The sequence below is a fragment of the Brienomyrus brachyistius genome, chromosome 20 (assembly GCF_023856365.1).
Source record: "Brienomyrus brachyistius isolate T26 chromosome 20, BBRACH_0.4, whole genome shotgun sequence".
Taxonomy (NCBI): domain Eukaryota; kingdom Metazoa; phylum Chordata; class Actinopteri; order Osteoglossiformes; family Mormyridae; genus Brienomyrus; species Brienomyrus brachyistius.
In genome coordinates this window covers 9,962,621-9,983,103 of record NC_064552.1, presented here as the reverse complement: position 1 = coordinate 9,983,103, position 20,483 = coordinate 9,962,621, and the positions used below count along the sequence as shown (strand labels likewise).

General features: G+C 39.4%; 2 protein-coding genes across 7 annotated transcripts in view; both read left to right on the top strand.

Annotated features, from left to right (window-relative positions):
* Positions 1-1,464: 1,464 nt before the first annotated feature.
* The window catches only part of LOC125715484 (interferon-induced protein with tetratricopeptide repeats 1B-like), a 28,996-nt gene continuing 9,977 nt past the window's right edge, over positions 1,465-20,483 (top strand). The window contains exons 1-4 of one of the 6 annotated variants that reach the window (XM_048987042.1): positions 1,465-1,585; positions 1,912-2,266; positions 12,234-12,313; positions 17,638-18,066. In XM_048987042.1, coding sequence (XP_048842999.1) covers positions 1,581-1,585; positions 1,912-2,266; positions 12,234-12,313; positions 17,638-18,066 — 869 coding nt within the window. In that variant the 5' untranslated portion in view covers positions 1,465-1,580. Of the gene's footprint in view, positions 1,586-1,911; positions 2,267-4,899; positions 4,982-12,233; positions 12,314-15,780; positions 15,966-17,202; positions 19,378-20,483 lie in introns of those variants that run through there. The other 5 variants (XM_048987039.1, XM_048987041.1, XM_048987038.1 and 2 more) reach the window with 5 other exon arrangements.
* On the top strand, positions 5,698-7,764 carry LOC125715706 (interferon-induced protein with tetratricopeptide repeats 5-like). Its single transcript, XM_048987555.1, has 2 exons — positions 5,698-5,715; positions 6,213-7,764. The coding sequence occupies exons 1-2, from the start codon at positions 5,698-5,700 to the stop codon at positions 7,698-7,700; spliced, it is 1,506 nt and encodes a 501-aa protein (XP_048843512.1). The 3' UTR covers positions 7,701-7,764.

The window sequence follows — 20,483 nt, the reverse complement described above, 5'->3', positions numbered from 1 at the left end:
TCAATCAGACTTGTTGATCATCAGCACGTATAATATATGTGAGGCAAATACAGTGTAAATCATAAATCAAATTTCCTATAGTTCATATTAAAACAAGGTGTGAATACGGTATTTTTCACTAAATCCTAGACTTAGTGACAGGCCGATAAATCTTCATGAAGCTTTTGAGACGTTCCCCACACGTACTGGGCCGCAACGTCTTTGGAGGCTTCAAACCTATATTTTAAGCCTAGGGAGACACCTAGTGGACTTGAGAATGTACAGCAATACTTTAAACAATCTGAGAGTGACGTCTCCACATTTGCAATGAATGAATGATGTAGTTGGTATCTAATTGACCGTCTGTCTATAACCATAACCACTTAATCCCAACAGGGGTAGCAGGGAGACTAGAACTTATTCTGGGAACAAGGGGCGCAGGTGGGAACCAACCTGCCAAACACCACAGGGCACACACACGCACACAACCACAGGGCCAGCTTAGAATTGCCAATTAACCTACCGTGCACGCTTTTGGACCATGGAGAAAACCGGAGACCCCAGCAGAAACCCACATGAACCCGGGGAGTGTAATACAGGCTACATTGCAAAATGATGGTATCAAAAGAGGAAAGGTGTCTGTAAAGCATTCTTGGGATTCCTGTTTGGTTACCTGCGTAAAACGAAAACTTAAGCGTAAATGGAAACTGTTCGATGTGACTTTGGCTACTTCAATTCATTATATGTTACTCATAGTCAGAGTTAAATATGTTTTCATAATAAAAAATTACGTGTTTAATGAGTACAACACTTTAAATAATTCCAAGAGGGGTATGTTCCAAGTAGGGCTCTGAGTTTTGCATTATTTTAAATGTTGTTTTCATTAGTAGGCTATATGTTTTAGAGATTTAAAGATTTGGTGTAGAGTGGTAATTAGGTTTTTCACTTGCCTGGTTTATTTAATTTCTCCCACAATATCTACCTGTGACGCCCGCTCCGTCCGCTCCTCGTGTGTGCCACGCCCCCTAATTACCCACGTGTGATTTCCTGATCGTGCCCAGTCGTGTCTTGTTTCCTGCTGCCTTGTTTCATGTATTTAAGTTCCTGATTTGTACTAACCGGGGTCTGTCATTGATGTTAGTTGGCGTCTTCTGTTCCCTGCCCCGTCTTTCGGAATAAACCCCTTGTTTGCCCTGATTACGGCGTGTTTGCCCGTTTCTGCCTGCTCGCCCGCACGATCGCCGCTCTGCCCGCGATCCAGTGTGACACTACCCAAATAAACATTTGACTGAATATCTGTTAAAAGGACAGGATTTATTATTATTTTTTTACGATTTCAGAGGAAACATTGTAGCTAATGTGTGACTGAAACAAAAGGGAAACGAAAAGTATTCTGTAAGTTTCGTTTCTGCTAGAAGTAAACAGAAATATTTGCTTTGTTTTTTAAAGCACTGCGTCATAGTCACTCCTGTTTTAAAGGGATGTGTCATAATCAATCTTGTCTCATGTATATAAAACTGACAGCATTTTATCAGACCGAACCGACAACATCAACAACACACCGAGGTCAAGATTGGCATTAACAGCTTTATTTTGCTGCGATGGCGTAAGTATAATGGGGTAGAGTTTTCTGTGTTATCGGACTTGTATAGACGACTGATCAATTATTTCAGTAACAATAAGAATGCAAAATACAAAAATGTTAGTTTCATATTTTGCACCTGTAAGATATAGGTCTGTGTACAGAGAATAATAGGCCTAGTTTTAATGTATGGACAGAAAGTTTTGACTAAATATAAAAATGCGAATAGATTAATAGTAGTTTCAACAGGAAATATAAAGTAAATATACTGCTGTAATATAGCAGCTGGGTTGTTAACCAGTGTAACTGACAATAATACTGTTTTTCGTTTCCTTACAATGCTGCTGTAGGTTGAACCAGGAAACTTCACTTAAAATAAAACTTATTCAACTTCAGTGCCACTTCACCTGGGGTCTCCGGAAAGAGGACACTGATCTCAGTGACTTGCAAAATAGACTGGAGGATGATGTCAGTTTCAGTTCAGCTGATCAAGCCGGGTACAAATACTTATTCAACTTTTTGGCTTTTGTGAACTATTTGCAAGACCAGCCAGAAGAAGCACTTGCTAACTTGACAAAGGCTGAAGACCACATTCGTAAACACAACAAAGAATGTGAGAAAATGCTCATTGTAACATATGGAAACTTTGCATGGCTGTACTACCACTTGAACGACCATGCAAAATCTATGAGTTATCTGGAGAAGGTGGAAGATATTAGGCAGCGATTTCCAACACAGTCTCCTACTGCTTTTCATGCAGAGGTCTACGGAGAGATGGGATGGACCTTCCTCATGTATTCTAGGACATACCACAAGAAAGCTAAAGAGTGCTTTGAGAAAGCCTTGAAAGAGTATCCGGACAATCCTGACTGGAACTGTGGTTATGCTACAGCGCTGTACCGGGCTGAATATGACAGCAACACAACTGCAGATTCACCAGCTACTAAACAGCTAAGGCGTGCCTTAGAGCTGAGCCCTGGGGATTCTTATATCATAGCACTTTTGGGTCTAAAACTAGCTGAATCTGGGAGATTGAATGAGGCAGAGGAATTGATTGAAAGAGCTCTCATGATTTCACCAGACAAACCCCACATCATACGTTATGTGGCAAAGTTTTTCAGAAAACATGGATCTATGGATAAGGCCATAGACCTTTTGAACCATGCCCTTGAAAAAACACCCAATTCAGCCTTTCTTCACCATCAAATTGCAATCTGCTATCGGAGTAAAAGACCCAACTTGCACAGCAATGGAGGGAAAAAAATCAATAGAGAAGAGTTTGAACATCTTGAGACGGCCATTGAGATGAGGCCCTCCTTCATTATTGCCAGGATAGATCTAGCTCTTCTACATGCAGAGAAGGGTAATTTCACCAAAGCAGAGGAGCTGTTTCAGGAAGCATTTCAGGTGGCCAGAGAGAAAAATCTCAACCTGCAAGATGTTCATAAAAGTTATGGTAACTTCCAGCTGTATCACAAGAGATCAGTGTCTCTGGCCATAGAGCATTACATGAAAGGGTGTCAAATTCGGAAAGATAACAGAGCAGGGGAGCAGTGTGTTCAGAAATTGGAAATGATAGCAAAGAGGCGCATTGACAGGAATCCGAGTGATGGGGAAGCTTTTGGGATTCTGGGATATGTTAATAAGCTAAGGGGTGACAAGCTTCAAGCCATAGAGTGCTATGAGAAAGCTCTTTTACATAGTCCAGGGAACGGTGAGTTTCTCACAGCTCTCTGTGACCTTCGGCTTTCTCTGCACTAGTCGCTGGCCATGTTTACCACTCCCTGTGCTCACTCTCTGTAACTCTTTGCACAAGACCTCCATACTAGGCACCATTATGGACTCTCTCCTCATTTTGTATATCTCTCATAACACTAAAGGTCATCAGAAACATCAGTAAACGAGGCTTGGGCAGGATGCCTGATGCGTTGCCACCAGAGAATGTTCCAGGTTTGATATTACAGGCCTAGAAGAAGCTGACCTCATCAAATGAAGCCTCAAATTACTCACACAGCCAGTCTTGGGCTCCGCCCTCCAAGCTAAGACTGTAAGTCCACAAAAAGTTTGTTACACAGCAGTGAACATGAGTGACAAGTTATAAAATCTGAAATGCAAAGGAGCCTCTCTTGGAGCCGATGGTCAAAAAGACGATCGCTGAAATCTAAAGGTGCTCCAGACCTGGGAAACAGCAAACCTGCATAATTCCTGAAATCAATGCATTAGTGAATGCAATTGGATGCTGGGATACATTTATCAAGTAAAAACTATGAAAGGTCCAACTGTACAATGCTATGCAGTGGCTCTATTACATGATCATGCAAATGGAGAACTGGGAAGCTGGTGTGAGCTTATAATTTGAATAGCTGATATTTAAAGTGTTTAACATTGTGTAATCATTATCTAAATTTTTATCATTCAGTATATTAATGTGTATTCGATTTCTTGAGTTTTATTTTATGTTACAGGCATATAACATGCATTATCTTTGTAACTATTTTACTGTACACAAACCATCAGTCTCAAAGTGTCATATAATCTAAACCAATCAGTAGCTATTGTGGAAAATGATTTTTTCATCATACACACACACACACACACACACACATACAAAAACTTTACATAAAATGGGAAAAATCCACTCCAAATTGAGGGGAAACACATTATATTAAATAACAAGATTTAATAAAAAGATATGATTCACTTTGGAAATTAACTCTTCTTATGTAACTGAATATTTGTTAGGGGGCACAAAAGAGCGAATGAAAAAATGGGAATGGCCTTGGTTGTGCGACAAGTTTAGCGTTATGTTAAGTATAGCATTTATGTATTTATTTATATATGTATGTCTAAACCAATACCGTATGACACTATTAATTTGAATCACACTCCAATGTGAATGAAACAATCTATTCTAATGACTTGTTGCTTGATTTTAATGGCTTGGTATTGCTATTGTCACGATCTTCAAATAAACATTTCAATAACATCTAAAAACGTTTTTTAAATGATAATTTTAAATGTGAGCTTATTTCGTACAAAATGTGCCCCAAAACACAGCCCGACTTTTTCTATTTAAAAATGTATACATTTATTATGAATTTCAAACGCATTTAAATTAAGTTAAATATTGTTGCATGACAGATTTTTTTCCTCTCCAGTATTCAAATCCCACTGGGGTGATGCAATATTGTAAAAGGCGTTAATTCCCACTTAAGGGGAAACGAAACTTGTTCTGTTAATCTGGCTTTTGCAGAAAGTAAAAGCCAATATTTATTTTGGATTTTATTTAACCGGATGCATCGTAGTCCCTCCTGTGTCATTTAAATAAGACCGACAACGTCTTGTCAGACCGAAAAGGACGTTATCAACGACACACCGAAGTCGGGTTTTACACTAACAGCTTTATCTTGCTGCAATGGCGTAAGTATATACTGCGACCGTTCATTAATTTCAATAACAACAACAATACAAAATGAAAAATATAAGTTTCATATTAATTGCACATATAAAATAAACATTTACAGAGAATATCTTTGATGTTTTGACAGGATGTTTTGACAAACTGTTTTGAGTTTGAAATGCATGGTCTATTGTTGGTATGACAGCAGAATCTAATTATATTATGCTAAATATAACCTTAAAAATACTATCAGTGTTTCTATAAGTATATTTGTGACTAATGGCTTGAATTGCAAAATTATGGTACTACGAAAAGAGGAAAGCCCACGTAAAAAGAAATCAAGCGTAAATAGAAACTGTTCAATGTGACTTCGGCTACTTCAATTCACAGCATATTACTCACACCTGGGACGGATTACGGACAGGGCCAGCGGGGCCGCTGCCCAGGGCCCCTTGGGGTGCAGGGGGCCCGTGGGGCCCCAGCCCAAAACAATTTGCAACGCTTATTAACAATGTATTTTCGTTTGTCTATTTTAGAGGGCCTACATTCTTTGATCCTCTGCCTACAAGGGCCCCTGACCCTATAGGGAGGGCGTTTGGCTGCCAAGGGCCCTTGAATTGTGGTGGTGGTGGTGGGGGGGGACCCTCGCGAACGTTTTGCCCGGGGGCTCACACAACCCATAATCCGTCCCTGACTCACACAGATAGTATATCTTGTTTTCATAATAAAAACATACATGTTTAATGAGTACAACGTGTGTATTGTGATTGTAAATAACAGAAAGAGGGGTATTTTTAAGTAGGTCTCTGAATTTCACATTAAGTGTTTTCATTAGAGTTAAATATGTTTTCATAATAAAAAATTACATGTTTCATGAGTACAACATGTATGTATTGTGATTGCAAATAATACAAAGAGGGGTATGTTCTAAAGAGGTCTCAGATTTGTATTAAGTCTAGTTTTCATTAGTTGGCTATATATTCTAGAGATTTACATCTAACTTTGCATACAGTGGTATTTAGGTTTTTCGCTAGCAATGTAGCAAGCAATGTAGCCAATGTGCGACTTTTGAAACAAAAGGGAAACGAAAGGTATTATGTTAGATTGGTTTTGCTAGAAGTAAACAGCAATATTTGCTTTGTTTTTAAAAAGGATCCACCCTAGTTACTCCTGTCTTATGTATTTTAAACCAACAGCATTTTATGACACTAGATATACCTCTGTGATAAAGCAACTGGGTTGTTAAACCAGTTTTGCACATTACTTACAATAATACTGTTTCTCGTTTGCCTACAATGCTGCTGTAGGTTGAGCCAGGAAGCTTCACTTAAAATAAAACTTATTCAACTTCAGTGCCACTTCACCTGGGGTCTCCGGAAAGAGGACACTGATCTCAGTGAGTTGCAAAACAGACTTGAGAATGATATCAATTTCAGTTCACCTGATCAAGCCGGGGACAAACACTTATTCAGCTTTTTGGCTTTTGTGAATTATTTGCAAGACCAGCCAGAAGAAGCACTCGCTAACTTGACAAAGGCTGAAGACCACATTCGTAAACACAACAAAGAATGTGAGAAGATGCTCATTGTAACATATGGAAACTTTGCATGGCTGTACTACCACTTGAACGACCATGTAAAATCCATACATTATCTGGAGAAGGTGGAAGATATTAAGCAGCTATTTCCAGCACAGTCTCCTACTGCTTTTTATGCGGAAGTCTACGGAGAAATGGGATGGACATTCCTCATGTATTCTAAGAAATACCACGAGAAAGCTAAAGAGTGCTTTGAGAAAGCCTTGAAAGAGTATCCGGACAATCCTGACTGGAACTGTGGTTATGCTACAGCGCTGTACCGAGCTGAATCTGAGAGCAACACAACTGCAGATTCACCAGCTGGTAAACAGCTAAGGCGTGCCTTAGAGCTGAGCCCTGGGGATTCTTATATCATGGCACTTTTGGGTCTAAAACTAGCTGAATCTGGGAGATTGAATGAGGCAGAGGAATTGATTGAAAGAGCTCTCAGGATTTCACCAGACAAACCCCACATCATACGTTATGTGGCAAAGTTTTTCAGAGAACATGGATCTATGGATAAGGCCATAGACCTTTTGAAGCGAGCCCTTGAAGAAACACCCAATTCAGCCTTTCTTCATCATCAAATTGCTGCCTGCTATAGGAAAAAAACATTCAACTTGCATGGAAATAGAGGGAAAAACATCAGAGAAGAGATTAAATATCTTCTCCTACTTGCCATCGATCATTGTGAGAAGGCTATTGAGATAAAGTCCTCCTTCATTTATGCCTTGATAGATCTAGCTCGTCTACATGCAATGAAGAGAAACCTCACCAAAGCCGAGGAGCTGTTTCAGGAAGCATTTCAGGTGGCCAGAGCAAAAAATGACAACTTGCAAAATGTCCATCAACGTTATGGTGACTTCCAGCTGTATAACAAAAGATCAGAGTCTCTGGCCATAGAGCATTACATGAAAGGGTGTCAAATTCAGAAAGATAACACAGTGGGTAAGAAGTGTGTTAAGGAATTGAAAATGATAGCAAAGAGGCGCATTGGCAGGAATCCGAGTGATGGGGAAGCTTTTGGGATTCTGGGATATGTTAATAAGCTAAGGGGTGACAAGCTTCAAGCCATAGAGTGCTATGAGAAAGCTCTTTTACATAGCCCAGGGAACGGTGAGTTTCTCACAGCTCTCTGTGACCTTCGGCTTTCTCTGCACTAGTCGCTGGCCATGTTTACCACTCCCTGTGCTCACTGTCTGTAACTCTTTGCACAAGACCTCCATACTAGACACCATTATGGACTCTCTCCTCATTTGCATATCTCACAGCACTCAAGGTCATCTGAAGCATTGTTAAACCTCATCAAATGAAGCCTCAAATTACTCACACAGCCAGTCTTGGGCTCCGCCCTCCAAGCTAAAACTGTAAGTCCACGAAAAGTTTTTACACAGCAGGGAACATGAGTGACAAGTTATAAAATCTGAAATGCAAAGAAGCCTCTCTTGGAGCCGATGGACCTGGGATACGGCAAACCTGCATAATTCCTGAAATCAATGCATTAGTGAACGCAAATGGATGCTGGGATACATTTATCAAGTAAAAACTGTCAAAGGTCAAACTGTACAATGCTATGCAATGGCTCTGTTACATGATCATGCAAATGGAGAGCTGGGAAGCTGGTGTGATCTTATAATTTGAGCTGATATTTAAAGTGTTTAACATTGTGTAATCATTATCTTAATTAATATACTGAATGGCGGAAATTATTCAATTGATTATATTTTATTATATGTTAGAGGTATATAACATGCATTATCTTTATAATCATTTTGATGGTTTGTGTACAATCAGTCTCAGAGTTTCAGTTCAAACCAATCAGTAGCTATTATGAAAAATACATTTTCAGCATATAGACAAAAAACTTTAAGTAAAATGAAAAAAATGCACTGCACACCAAATTCGGGGAAATAAATTGTATAATTTAAAAAGCCATACTTTTTATAGCATATTCTGGTGATGTATAATTTTCTGTAACTGTCTGTTTAACTTATTAGGTTCAAATGCATAACTTCTATTTACAGCAGGCACGATGTTTATTAACAGTGCAACTGCAAATACATGTAAACAATAAGATTTGACTGTTAGACCATTTTGGAAACGAACTCTTCATAAGTCACTGAATATATGTTAGGGGGCACAAAATAGTGAAAAACATCAGAATATCCTTGTGACATTACAGTTATTTATAGCAGTTTTGATGTTGTTCTGGTTTTTTCCTTCCCCACCAATCAGGAGTCAGGAGCCGCTTGTGTAGATCTTCAGATTCAGTCTTCATTGCAACAATGAAGTTACAACCAAGGCCGGACACTTAAAGTGTGTCCAATACTGTTTTACACCAATTTTTATACATTATCTTATTGTGTAACAATATCTCGTCACTTAAGCATCATCATTCCCTCAACCATTCACCGTCGTTGTTTTCTCCCTTGGTCCACACCCCTAGATGATAAGTATGTCAATCATCTCTTTGACTGGTTGGTGCCTCGGCTCAACATAATGGTGGCGTGACCATCTCTACTCGGTTTTTTTAAATACCCAGCCGTGAACTTTTGGTGAACTCAGGCGAATCCCTTCCTTAAGTAGCAAACCTTGGCAGCGTCTGCTTGTAGCACAGCGTCTGGCTAGAGGGTTAATAATATATTTGTCCTTCAACATAGTGATAAGCTGCAGCACTAATAAAGTACATATCCACACATCGAAGGCTTACAAAATAGCTAACAGATACAGAAACTCCTAAGCCGACACAAGGTGCTAATTCATACTTGTTTTTCGTCACGTTGTGCACAGCAGTAATTGGTCTGCATTCTCTGAAGGTCACAAGGTCACTCTCTGCACGGTTTACATCAGCTTCTTAACAGAGTCCTAATGATTACATTCTCTATGCGTTATGAAGTGCTAAATAATATTACATAATATCTCACTACTTTTATTGTAAAACAGACGTCGGTTTACATCAGCTTCTTAATAGAGTCGTACAATGTGCAATGGGACAATACATGAATGCGTTCATAACTTTAAAACTAGACAAGACAGGCACATCTAGTGAAGTGTGCTTTGATCAGTGGACTACAGGGAACAATGCACACCTCTTGGAGTTTTAGATTATTTTTGTCTGTAATAGTTATTAATTATTATACTGCGTCCATTTAAAGTGCAATGGGGCAACACCCTAAGGGGTTAACAGCTCTGAAACCAAATGAGACAGGCATGTCCTATGAAGTGTGCTTTGATTAGAGGAACCTGGGGGATAATGCACACCTCCTACATTTTCAGAACAACTTTCTAACAGTTATTAATTAATACATTGTATGCATATTACATGCCATTGGGGCAACACACTAATGTCACACCCATCCAGGCGGGACCTAGTTACGGAAGGCGATCTTCCGTTGATTATCTCAGCGTCATAAGCAGATCAGACGCGACTCCCGGTGCAAAGTATTGTTGCCGATGTTGTGGAACACTACCGAGCGCTTACTTGTCTCTCATCTCTCCCCATTTCCCATCCTGCTCCGTCTTGCCTGCCTCGTCCGTCCATCCCTCCGGTCCCGTCCTCGTCAACCCGGCCTGCTGATCGTCTTTCTGTCCCTTCCATGTCTGTAGGATTGACTCGACCGGCGATTGACCTCTGGCTTGTCCCACGACCACGATTCTTGTCTCCCGATTTGGCTCTGTTGCTTGTGTCCTTAATAAACCTGCTACGTATCCGCAATCAGGGATCCGCTTGCTTTTTGCCTCCGTCGCATAACGACTAAAACTTAATGCTAATGTGTTAAATGTGATGAAACACGTAATCAAGCAATTCAGCGGCAGTACATTTGCTTTGTCCCACAGTGCACTGCTTGAATCACACCTTACAACTAATTTATGGGTTAATATTGTTATCGATTAACTGTCAATATGTATGAGATGGAGCAATAGCATGTAATATGGATACAATGTAATAATGATAACTGTTAGAGAAAAAGTGATCTTGAACATCCAAGGGGTGTGGAGCAGAGGGACCTTATCAATCAGACTTGTTGATCATCAGCACGTATAATATATGTGAGGCAAATACAGTGTAAATCATAAATCAAATTTCCTATAGTTCATATTAAAACAAGGTGTGAATACAGTATTTTTCACTAAATCCTAGACTTAGTGACAGGCCGATAAATCTTCATGAAGCTTTTGAGACGTTCCCCACACGTACTGGGCCGCAACGTCTTTGGAGGCTTCAAACCTATATTTTAAGCCTAGGGAGACACCTAGTGGACTTGAGAATGTACCGCAATACTTTAAACAATCTGAGAGTGACGTCTCCACATTTGCAATGAATGAATGATGTAGTTGGTATCTAATTGACCGTCTGTCTATAACCATAACCACTTAATCCCAACAGGGGTAGCAGGGAGACTAGAACTTATTCTGGGAACAAGGGGCGCAGGTGGGAACCAGCCTGCCAAACACCACAGGGCACACACATGCACACAACCACAGGGCCACCTTAGAATTGCCAATTAACCTACCGTGCACGCTTTTGGACCATGGAGAAAACCGGAGGCCCCAGCAGAAACCCACATGAACCCGGGGAGTGTAACACAGGCTACATTGCAAAATGATGGTATCAAAAGAGGAAAGGTGTCTGTAAAGCATTCTTGGGATTCCTGTTTGGTTACCTGTGTAAAACGAAAACTTAAGCGTAAATGGAAACTGTTCGATGTGACTTTGGCTACTTCGATTCATTTTTATTCACTTGCCTGGTTTATTTCATTTCTCCCACAATATCTACCCAAATAAACATTTGACTGAAAATATGTTAAAAGGACAGGATTTTTAATTTTTTTTTACGATTTCAGAGGAAACATTGTAGCCAATGTGTGACTGAAACAAAAGGGAAACGAAAGATATTCTGTAAGTTTTGTTTCTGCTAGAAATAAACAGAAATATTTGCTTTGTTTTTTAAAGCACTGCGTCATAGTCACTCCTGTTTTAAAGGGATGTGTCATAGTTACTCTTATCTCATGTACATAAAACCGACAGCATTTTCAGACCGAAACTGACAATATCAACAACACACCAAGGTCAAGATTGGCATTAACAGCTTTATTTTGCTGCGATGGCGTAAGTATAATGGGGTAGAGTTTTCTGTGATATCGGACTTGTATAGACGACTGATCAATTATTTCAATAACAATAACAATGCAAAATGCAAAAATGTTAGTTTCATATTTTGCACCTAGTAGTTTCAACAGGAAATATTAAATAAATATACTGCTGTAATATAGCAGCTGGGTTGTTAACCAGTGTAACTGACAATAATACTGTTTTTCGTTTCCTTACAATGCTGCTGTAGGTTGAACCAGGAAACTTCACTTAAAATAAAACTTATTCAACTTCAGTGCCACTTCACCTGGGGTCTCAGGAAAGAGGACACTGACCTCAGTGAGTTGCAAAATAGACTGGAGGATGATGTCAGTTTCAGTTCAGCTGATGAAGCCGGGTACAAATACTTATTCAACTTTTTGGCTTTTGTGAACTATTTGCAAGACCAGCCAGAAGAAGCACTCGCTAACTTGACAAAGGCTGAAGACCACATTCGTAAACACAACGAAGAATGCGAGAAGATGCTCATTGTAACATATGGAAACTTTGCATGGCTGTACTACCACTTGAACGACCATGTAAAATCCATGAGTTATCTGGAGAAGGTGGAAGATATTAAGCAGCGATTTCCAACACAGTCTCCTACTGCATTTCATGCGGAAGTCTACGGAGAGATGGGATGGACCTTCCTCATGTATTCTAAGACGTACCACGAGAAAGCTAAAGAGTGCTTTGAGAAAGCCTTGAAAGAGTATCCAGACAATCCTGACTGGAACTGTGGTTATGCTACAGCGCTGTACCGGGTTGAATCTGAGAGCAACACAACTGCAGATTCACCAGCTGGTAAACAGCTAAGGCGTGCCTTAGAGCTGAGCCCTGGGGATTCTTATATCATGGCACTTTTGGGTCTAAAACTAGCTGAATCTGGGAGATTGAATGAAGCAGAGGAATTGATTAAAAGAGCTCTCATGATTTCACCAGACAAACCCCACATCATACGTTATGTGGCAAAGTTTTTCAGAAGATATGGATCTATGGATAAGGCCATAGACCTTGTGAACCGTGCCCTTGAAAAAACACCCAATTCAGCCTTTCTTCATCATCAAATTGCTGCCTGCTATAGGAATATAAGAATCAACTTGTGCAAAAATGGAGGGGAAAACAACAATAGAGAAGAGGTTGAACACCTTCTCCTACTTGCCATCCATCATTGTGAGAAGGCTATTGAGATAAAGTCCTCTTTCGTTACTGCCGTGATAGATCTAGCTTTTTTACATGTAGAGAAGAGAAATCTTCCCAAAGCAGAGGAGCTGTTTCAGGAAGCATTTCAGGTGGCCAGAGAGAAAAATCTCCACCTGCAAGATGTTCATAAATGTTATGGTGACTTCCAGCTGTATAACAAGAGATCAGAGTCTCTGGCCATAGAGCATTACATGAAAGGGTGTCAAATTCGGAAAGATAACAGAGCAGGGGAGAAGTGTGTTCAGAGATTGGAAATGATAGCAAAGAGGCGCATTGGCAGGAATCCGAGTGATGGGGAAGCTTTTGGGATTCTGGGATATGTTAATAAGCTAAGGGGTGACAAGCTTCAAGCCATAGAGTGCTATGAGAAAGCTCTTTTACATAGCCCAGGGAACGGTGAGTTTCTCACAGCTCTCTGTGACCTTCGGCTTTCTCTGCACTAGTCGCTGGCCATGTTTACCACTACCTGTGCTCACTCTCTGTAACTCTTTGCACAAGACCTCCATACTAGGCACCATTATGGACTCTCTCCTCATTTGTATATCTCACATAACACTAAAGGTCATCAGAAACATCAGTAAACGAGGCTTGGGCTGGATGCCTGATGCGTTGCCACCAGAGAATGTTCCAGGTTTGATATTACAGGCCTAGAAGAAGCCGACCTCATCAAATGAAGCCTCAAATTACTCACACAGCCAGTCTTGGGCTCCGCCCTCCAAGCTAAAACTGTAAGTCCACAAAAAGTTTTTACACAGCAGGGAACATGAGTGACAAGTTATAAAATCTGAAATGCAAAGAAGCCTCTCTTGGAGCCGATGGACCTGGGATACGGCAAACCTGCATAATTCCTGAAATCAATGCATTAGTGAATGCAATTGGATGCTGGGATACATTTATCAAGTAAAAACTATCAAAGGTCAAATTGTACAATGCTATGCAATGGCTCTGTTACATGATCTTGCAAATGGAGAGCTGGGAAGCTGGTGTGATCTTATAATTTGAGCTGATATTTAAAGTGTTTAAAATTGTGTAATCATTATCTTAATTAATATACTGAATGGCAGAAATTATTCAATTGATTATATTTTATTATATGTTAGAGGTATATAACATGCATTATCTTTATAATCATTTTGATGGTTTGTGTACAATCAGTCTCAGAGTTTCAGTTCAAACCAATCAGTAGCTATTATGAAAAATACATTTTCAGCATATAGACAAAAAACTTTAAGTAAAATGAAAAAAAAATGCACTGCACACCAAATTCGGGGAAATAAATTGTAGAATTTACAAACCCATACTTTTTATAGCATATTCTGGTGATGCATAATTTTCTGTAACTGTCTGTTTAACTTATTAGGTTCAAATGCATAACTTCTATTTACAGCAGGCACGATGTTTATTAACAGTGCAACTGCAAACACATGTAAACAATAAGATTTGACTGTTAGACCATTTTGGGCATCGCTGCCCTGAGCTTTTCTCTGGCTTTTCCCTCCATCTTTGGCCCTTACTTGCGCTTTTCGCCGTCTTGGAGGACTGCAGTTCGTTTTGGCAGAAATAGATACGACTCGCTTTGGAAACGAACTCTTCATAAGTCACTGAATATATGTTAGGGGGCACAAAATAGTGAAAAACATCAGAATATCCTTGTGACATTACAGTTATTTATAGCAGTTTTGATGTTGTTCTGGTTTTTTCCTTCCCCACCAATCAGGAGTCAGGAGCCGCTTGTGTAGATCTTCAGATTCAGTCTTCATTGCAACAATGAAGTTACAACCAAGGCCGGACACTTAAAGTGTGTCCGATACTGTTTTACGCCGATTTTTATACATTTTCTTATTGTGTAACAATATCTCGTCACTTAAGCATCATCATTCCCTCAACCATTCACCGTCGTTGTTTTCTCCCTTGGTCCACACCCCTAGATGATAAGTTTGTCAATCATCTCTTTGACTGGTTGGTGCCTCGGGTCAACATAATGGTGGCCTGACCATCTCTACTCAGTTTTTTTAAATACCCAGCCATGAACTTTTGGTGAACTCAGGCGAATCCCTTCCTTCAGTAGCAAACCTTGGCAGCGTCTGCTTGTTGCACAGCGTCTGGCTAGAGGGTTAATAATATATTTGTCCTTCTACATAGTGATAAGCTGCAGCACTAATAAAGTACATATCCATACATCGAAGGCTAACAAAATAGCTAGCAGATACAGAAACTTCTAAGCCTACACAAGGTGCTAATTCATACTTGTTTTTCGGCACGTTGTGCACAGCAGTAATTGGTCTGCATTCTCTGAAGGTCACAAGGTCACTCTCTACACGGTTTACATCAGCTTCTTAATAGAGTCCTAATGATTACATTCTCTATGCGTTATGAAGTGCTAAATAAAATTACATAATATCTCACTACTTTTATTGTAAAACAGACGCCGGGTAGCTAGTTAACAGCCAGATAGTCCGTCCTCCTGAAATGTTTTAATATAAATGAATTGATCGGGGTTGTTTTCTGCTGCTCTGGAGGGAGTGGCGGGCGTCAGCAGAACCTCGCCTGGGACGCCAGAACACCCAGAGCCTGCCGTGCTTCCCCACAATACCTACCCCGAAAAACATTTTACTGAATATCAGCGTCTTCAGGTTTTAGCAGCAAATAATGTAGCCTCAGCGCGGCTTTTGAAGCTATATACATATATCCTGCCAATATCTTAATTTCTTTGACCTAACTATATACAGTAGCTTTGTCCGTCTTCAGTGTGTTCGTAAAACAAAATCTTTTGAATTGGCAGGCTGCATGGTCTGAATATAAAATAAGTAGTACATTTATAGACTGCTGTAAATATAGCATTCCTCAAATGCTACGGCAAATCTTATAGCACATTTCGTTGAATAAATCTCACTTCAAAGGAAACGAAACTTGTTCCGTTACTTTCGTTTTTGCAGAAAGCGAAAGACAATGTTTGCTTTATTTTCAAAGCGGCAGCGTCGTACTGACTCGTGCGTCAAGTAAGACCGACAGCGTTTTGTCAGACCGAAAAGGACGTTATCAACGACACACCGAAGTCGGGTTTTACACTAACAGCTTTATCTTGCTGCAATGGCGTAAGTATACTGCTGTAGCGTTTTCTGTCTTCTGTCTTGTATAGGCGACCGTTCATTAATTTCAATAAGAATGACAATACAAAATGAAATAAATGTTAGTTTCATATTAATTTCTCGTACGTATAAGCTATACATTTACAGAGAATAATATCCTTAATGTTTGGACAGAAGGTTTTGAATAACTAAATATGGAAAATGAGAAGTAGCTAGATTAATAGTTTCCCTCGACAAGCAGTATCATATGGAAGCCCGTTTCCACCACAAAAAGAAAAAAAATAAGTCATAATAACGAGAAACTTTCTCATTATTACGACTTAGTATCTCATAATAACGAGAAACTTTCTCATTATTACGACTTAGTATCTCATAAAAACGAGAAACTTTCTAATTATTACGACGGCTTAGTATCTAATAATGAGAAACTTTCTCATTATTACGACTTAGTATCTCATAATAACGAGAAACTTTCTGATTATTATGACTTAGTATCCCATTATTACGAGAAACTTTTTTTTTCCAACGAGAATTTTTTTTAACGAGAATTATTTTATTTTTTTTTACAACGAGAATTTTTTTTAATGACTTTCTGAGTCCTTCTTCCGTTTCCGGAGTGAGCTCGAAGCCTTTCATGCCTCATTCAGTGCGTCTCATGCATCATGTCTCATCCAGTGTCTCATACCTCATGCAGTGTGTCTCACGCCTCATGTTTCCTGCAATCATATACTGGATAAGCAGTTATGGAAGAAGTATGGATGGATGGATGGATGTTGTGGAAACAGAAGAAGCCTCAGAAGGTCATTTAAGTAGAAGTCATGAAAAAAAAATTCTTGTAAAAAAAAAAAAAAAATTCTCATAATAATGGGATACTAAGTCATAATGAGAAAGTTTCTCGTTATTATGACTTATTTTTTTCTTTTTGTGGCGGAAACGGACTTCCATAGTATTATGTAGATATATCTGTGAAAAAGCAACAGCATTGTTCAGTATAATGTTGCACATTACGGAAAATAATACTGTGTCTCGTTTCCTTACAATGCTGCTGTAGGTTGAACCAGGAAACTGCACTAAGAGAAAAAAAAAGAGAAAGTTTTGACTAAATATAAAAATGTGAATAGATTAATAGTAGTTTCAACAGGAAATATTAAGTAAATATACTGCTGTAATATAGCAGCTGGGTTGTTAAACCAGTGTTACTGACAATAGTACTGTTTCTCGTTACCTTACAATGCTGCTGTAGGTTGAACCAGGAAACTGCACTAAGAGGAAAACTTATTCAGCTTCAGTGCCACTTCACCTGGGCTCTCCGGAAAGAGGACACTGATCTCAGTGACTTGCAAAATAGACTGGAGGATGATGTCAGTTTCAGTTCAGCTGATCAAGCCGGGGACAAACACTTATTCAGCTTTTTGGCTTTTCTGAACTATTTGCAAGACCAGCCAGAAGAAGCACTTGCTAACTTGGCAAAGGCTGAAGACCACATTCATAAACACAACATAGAATGTGAGAAAATGCTCATTGTAACATATGGAAACTTTGCATGGCTGTACTACCACTTGAACGACCATGCAAAATCTATGAGTTATCTGGAGAAGGTGGAAGATATTAAGCAGCGATTTCCAACACAGTCTCCTACTGCTTTTCATGCGGAAGTCTACGGAGAAATGGGATGGACCTTCCTCATGTATTCTAGGATATACCACGAGAAAGCTAAAGAGTGCTTTGAGAAAGCCTTGAAAGAGTATCCAGACAATCCTGACTGGAACTGTGGTTATGCTACAGCGCTGTACCGGGCTGAGTATGAGAGCAACACAACTGAAGATTCACCAGCTGGTAGACAGCTAAGGCGTGCCTTAGAGCTGAGCCCTGGGGATTCTTATATCATGGCGCTTTTGGGTCTAAAACTAGCTGAATCTGGGAGATTGAATGAAGCAGAGGAATTGATTGAAAGAGCTCTCATGATTTCACCAGACAAACCCCACATCATACGTTATGTGGCAAAGTTTTTTAGAAAACATGGATCTATGGATAAGGCCATAGACCTTTTGAAGCTTGCCCTTGAAGAAACACCCAATTCAGCCTTTCTTCATCATCAAATTGCTGCCTGCTATAGGAATAAAAGATTCAACTTGTGCAGAAATGGAGGGAAAAACAACAATAGAGAAGAGGTTGAACTCCTTCTCCTACTTGCCATCCATCATTGTGAGAAGGCTATTGAGATGAAGTCCTCCTTCATTTATGCCTTGATAGATCTAGCTCTTTTACATGCAGAGAAGAGAAACCTCACCAAAGCCGAGGAGCTGTTTCAGGAAGCATTTCAGGTGGCCAGAGCAAAAAATGACAACTTGCAAAATGTCCATAAATGTTATGGTGACTTCCAGCTGTATAACAAAAGATCAGAGTCTCTGGCCATAGAGCATTACATGAAAGGGTGTCAAATTCAGAAAGATAGCAAAGTATGTGAGAAGTGTGTTAAGAAATTGGAAATGATAGCAAAGAGGCGCATTGACTGGAATCCGAGTGATGGGGAAGCTTTTGGGATTCTGGGATATGTTAATAAGCTAAGGGGTGACAAGCTTCAAGCCATAGAGTGCTATGAGAAAGCTCTTTTACATAGCCCAGGGAACGGTGAGTTTCTCACAGCTCTCTGTGACCTTCGGCTTTCTCTGCACTAGTCGCTGGCCATGTTTACCACTACCTGTGCTCACTGTCTGTAACTCTTTGAAATTTGAATAGTTGATATTGAAAGTGGTTAACATTTTTTTTAATGATTATCTTAATTTTTATCATTCAGTATATTAACGCTTATTTGACTTCTTGTGTTATAGGCATATAACATGCATTATATTTGCAACTATTTTGACTGCACACAAACCATCAGTTTCAGAGTTTCATCTCCTAATCTAAACCAATCAATATTTATTATGAGAAAGTATTTTTTTCATGATTTACATAAAAAAAATTAAATAAAATGAAAAAGAAAATTCACTGCACACCGAATCGAGGGGAAACACATTGTATAATAAAAAAAATTGATGATTTTGCCAAGGGCGGCATGGTGGTGCAGTGGTTAACACTGTTGTCTCACATCTCTAGGATATGATTCACTTTGGAAATTAACTCTTCTTATGTAACTGAATATTTGCTAGGGGGCACAAAGGAGTAAATGAAAAAATCTGAATGGCATTGGTTGTGTGGTAAGTTTGACACTATTTAAAGTATAGTATTTATTTATTTATTTGTTTATTTAAATATTTCATAATAAGTACCATATGACACTATTAACTTAAATCACACTCCACTGTGAATGAAACAATCTATTCTAATGACTTCTTGTTTGATTTTAAATGGCTGTGTATTGCTATTGTCACGATCTTCAAATAAACATTTCAATGATCATTTCATTTCAATCTAACTACATTTTTTTAAATGATAATTTTAGATACAACATATTGTTGTGAGCTTGTTTGGAACAGGGCTGTTAAGGCGTACAAAATGTGCCGCAAAGCACAGCCTTCTATTTAAAAATTTATACCTTTATTATGAATTACAAATGCATTTACCCATCCATCCATTTTCCAAACCGCTTATCCTACTGGGTTGGCGGGGGGTCCGGAGTAATGGGCACAAGGCAAGGAACAACCTCTGGATGGGGGGCCAACCCATCACAGTGCACAATCACACACCATTCACTGACGCATGCACACCAACGGGCAATTTAGCAACTCCAATTAGCCTCAGCATGTCTTTGGACTGTGGAGGGAAACCGGAGAACCCGGAGGAAACCCCACGACGACATGGGGAGAACATGCAAACTCCACACACATGTGACCCAGGCGAAGACTTGAACCTGGGTCCCAGAGGTGTGAGGCGAAAGTGCTAACCACTGCACCACCATGCCGCCCAACAAACACATTTAAATTAAGTTAAATATTGTTGCATGACAGATTAGCCGCGCATACAAAGCAGCTGCTTCCTTGCCGTATAACTACAGTGGCGTTTATTGTTCCCCAACCAAATAGCTAAAACATGCGGACTATGCACGCCGTGTAACTTTCGTATTATGTGCTTTTGTACGTATTTATTAATGATTGTAAGGCATCGATTTACCGCCAGTGACTGTAAGCACATTATAAAGTGTATACACAAACATTGAAATATTCATTCAAATTCGCCCATAAAGAAATATAAAAAATCAATCGGTGTTGCTTGCTTTTGTTGAAAGATATTACAGTAAAAAAACTGAATTAAGCTAACTTTACCTGCCTGAGTTAAGGTTTAAACCTGAAACCACTCTCAGGGATACCTACCTGGTATTCACGCTTCATGATATATCTGAGGATATTCGGATCTATACTGAAATATTCTAAAAAACGGAATTTAAACCTTAACTCTAACACCACGGTATAGTTAGCTTTGTATGCAGTTTCCGGCTGTAATATTTTTCATATATTTCATTGCTTGTGTGCGTATTTCACGTTCAACAGTCCAGCTGTGTTGCTTAAAATCACCAGCGGTGAA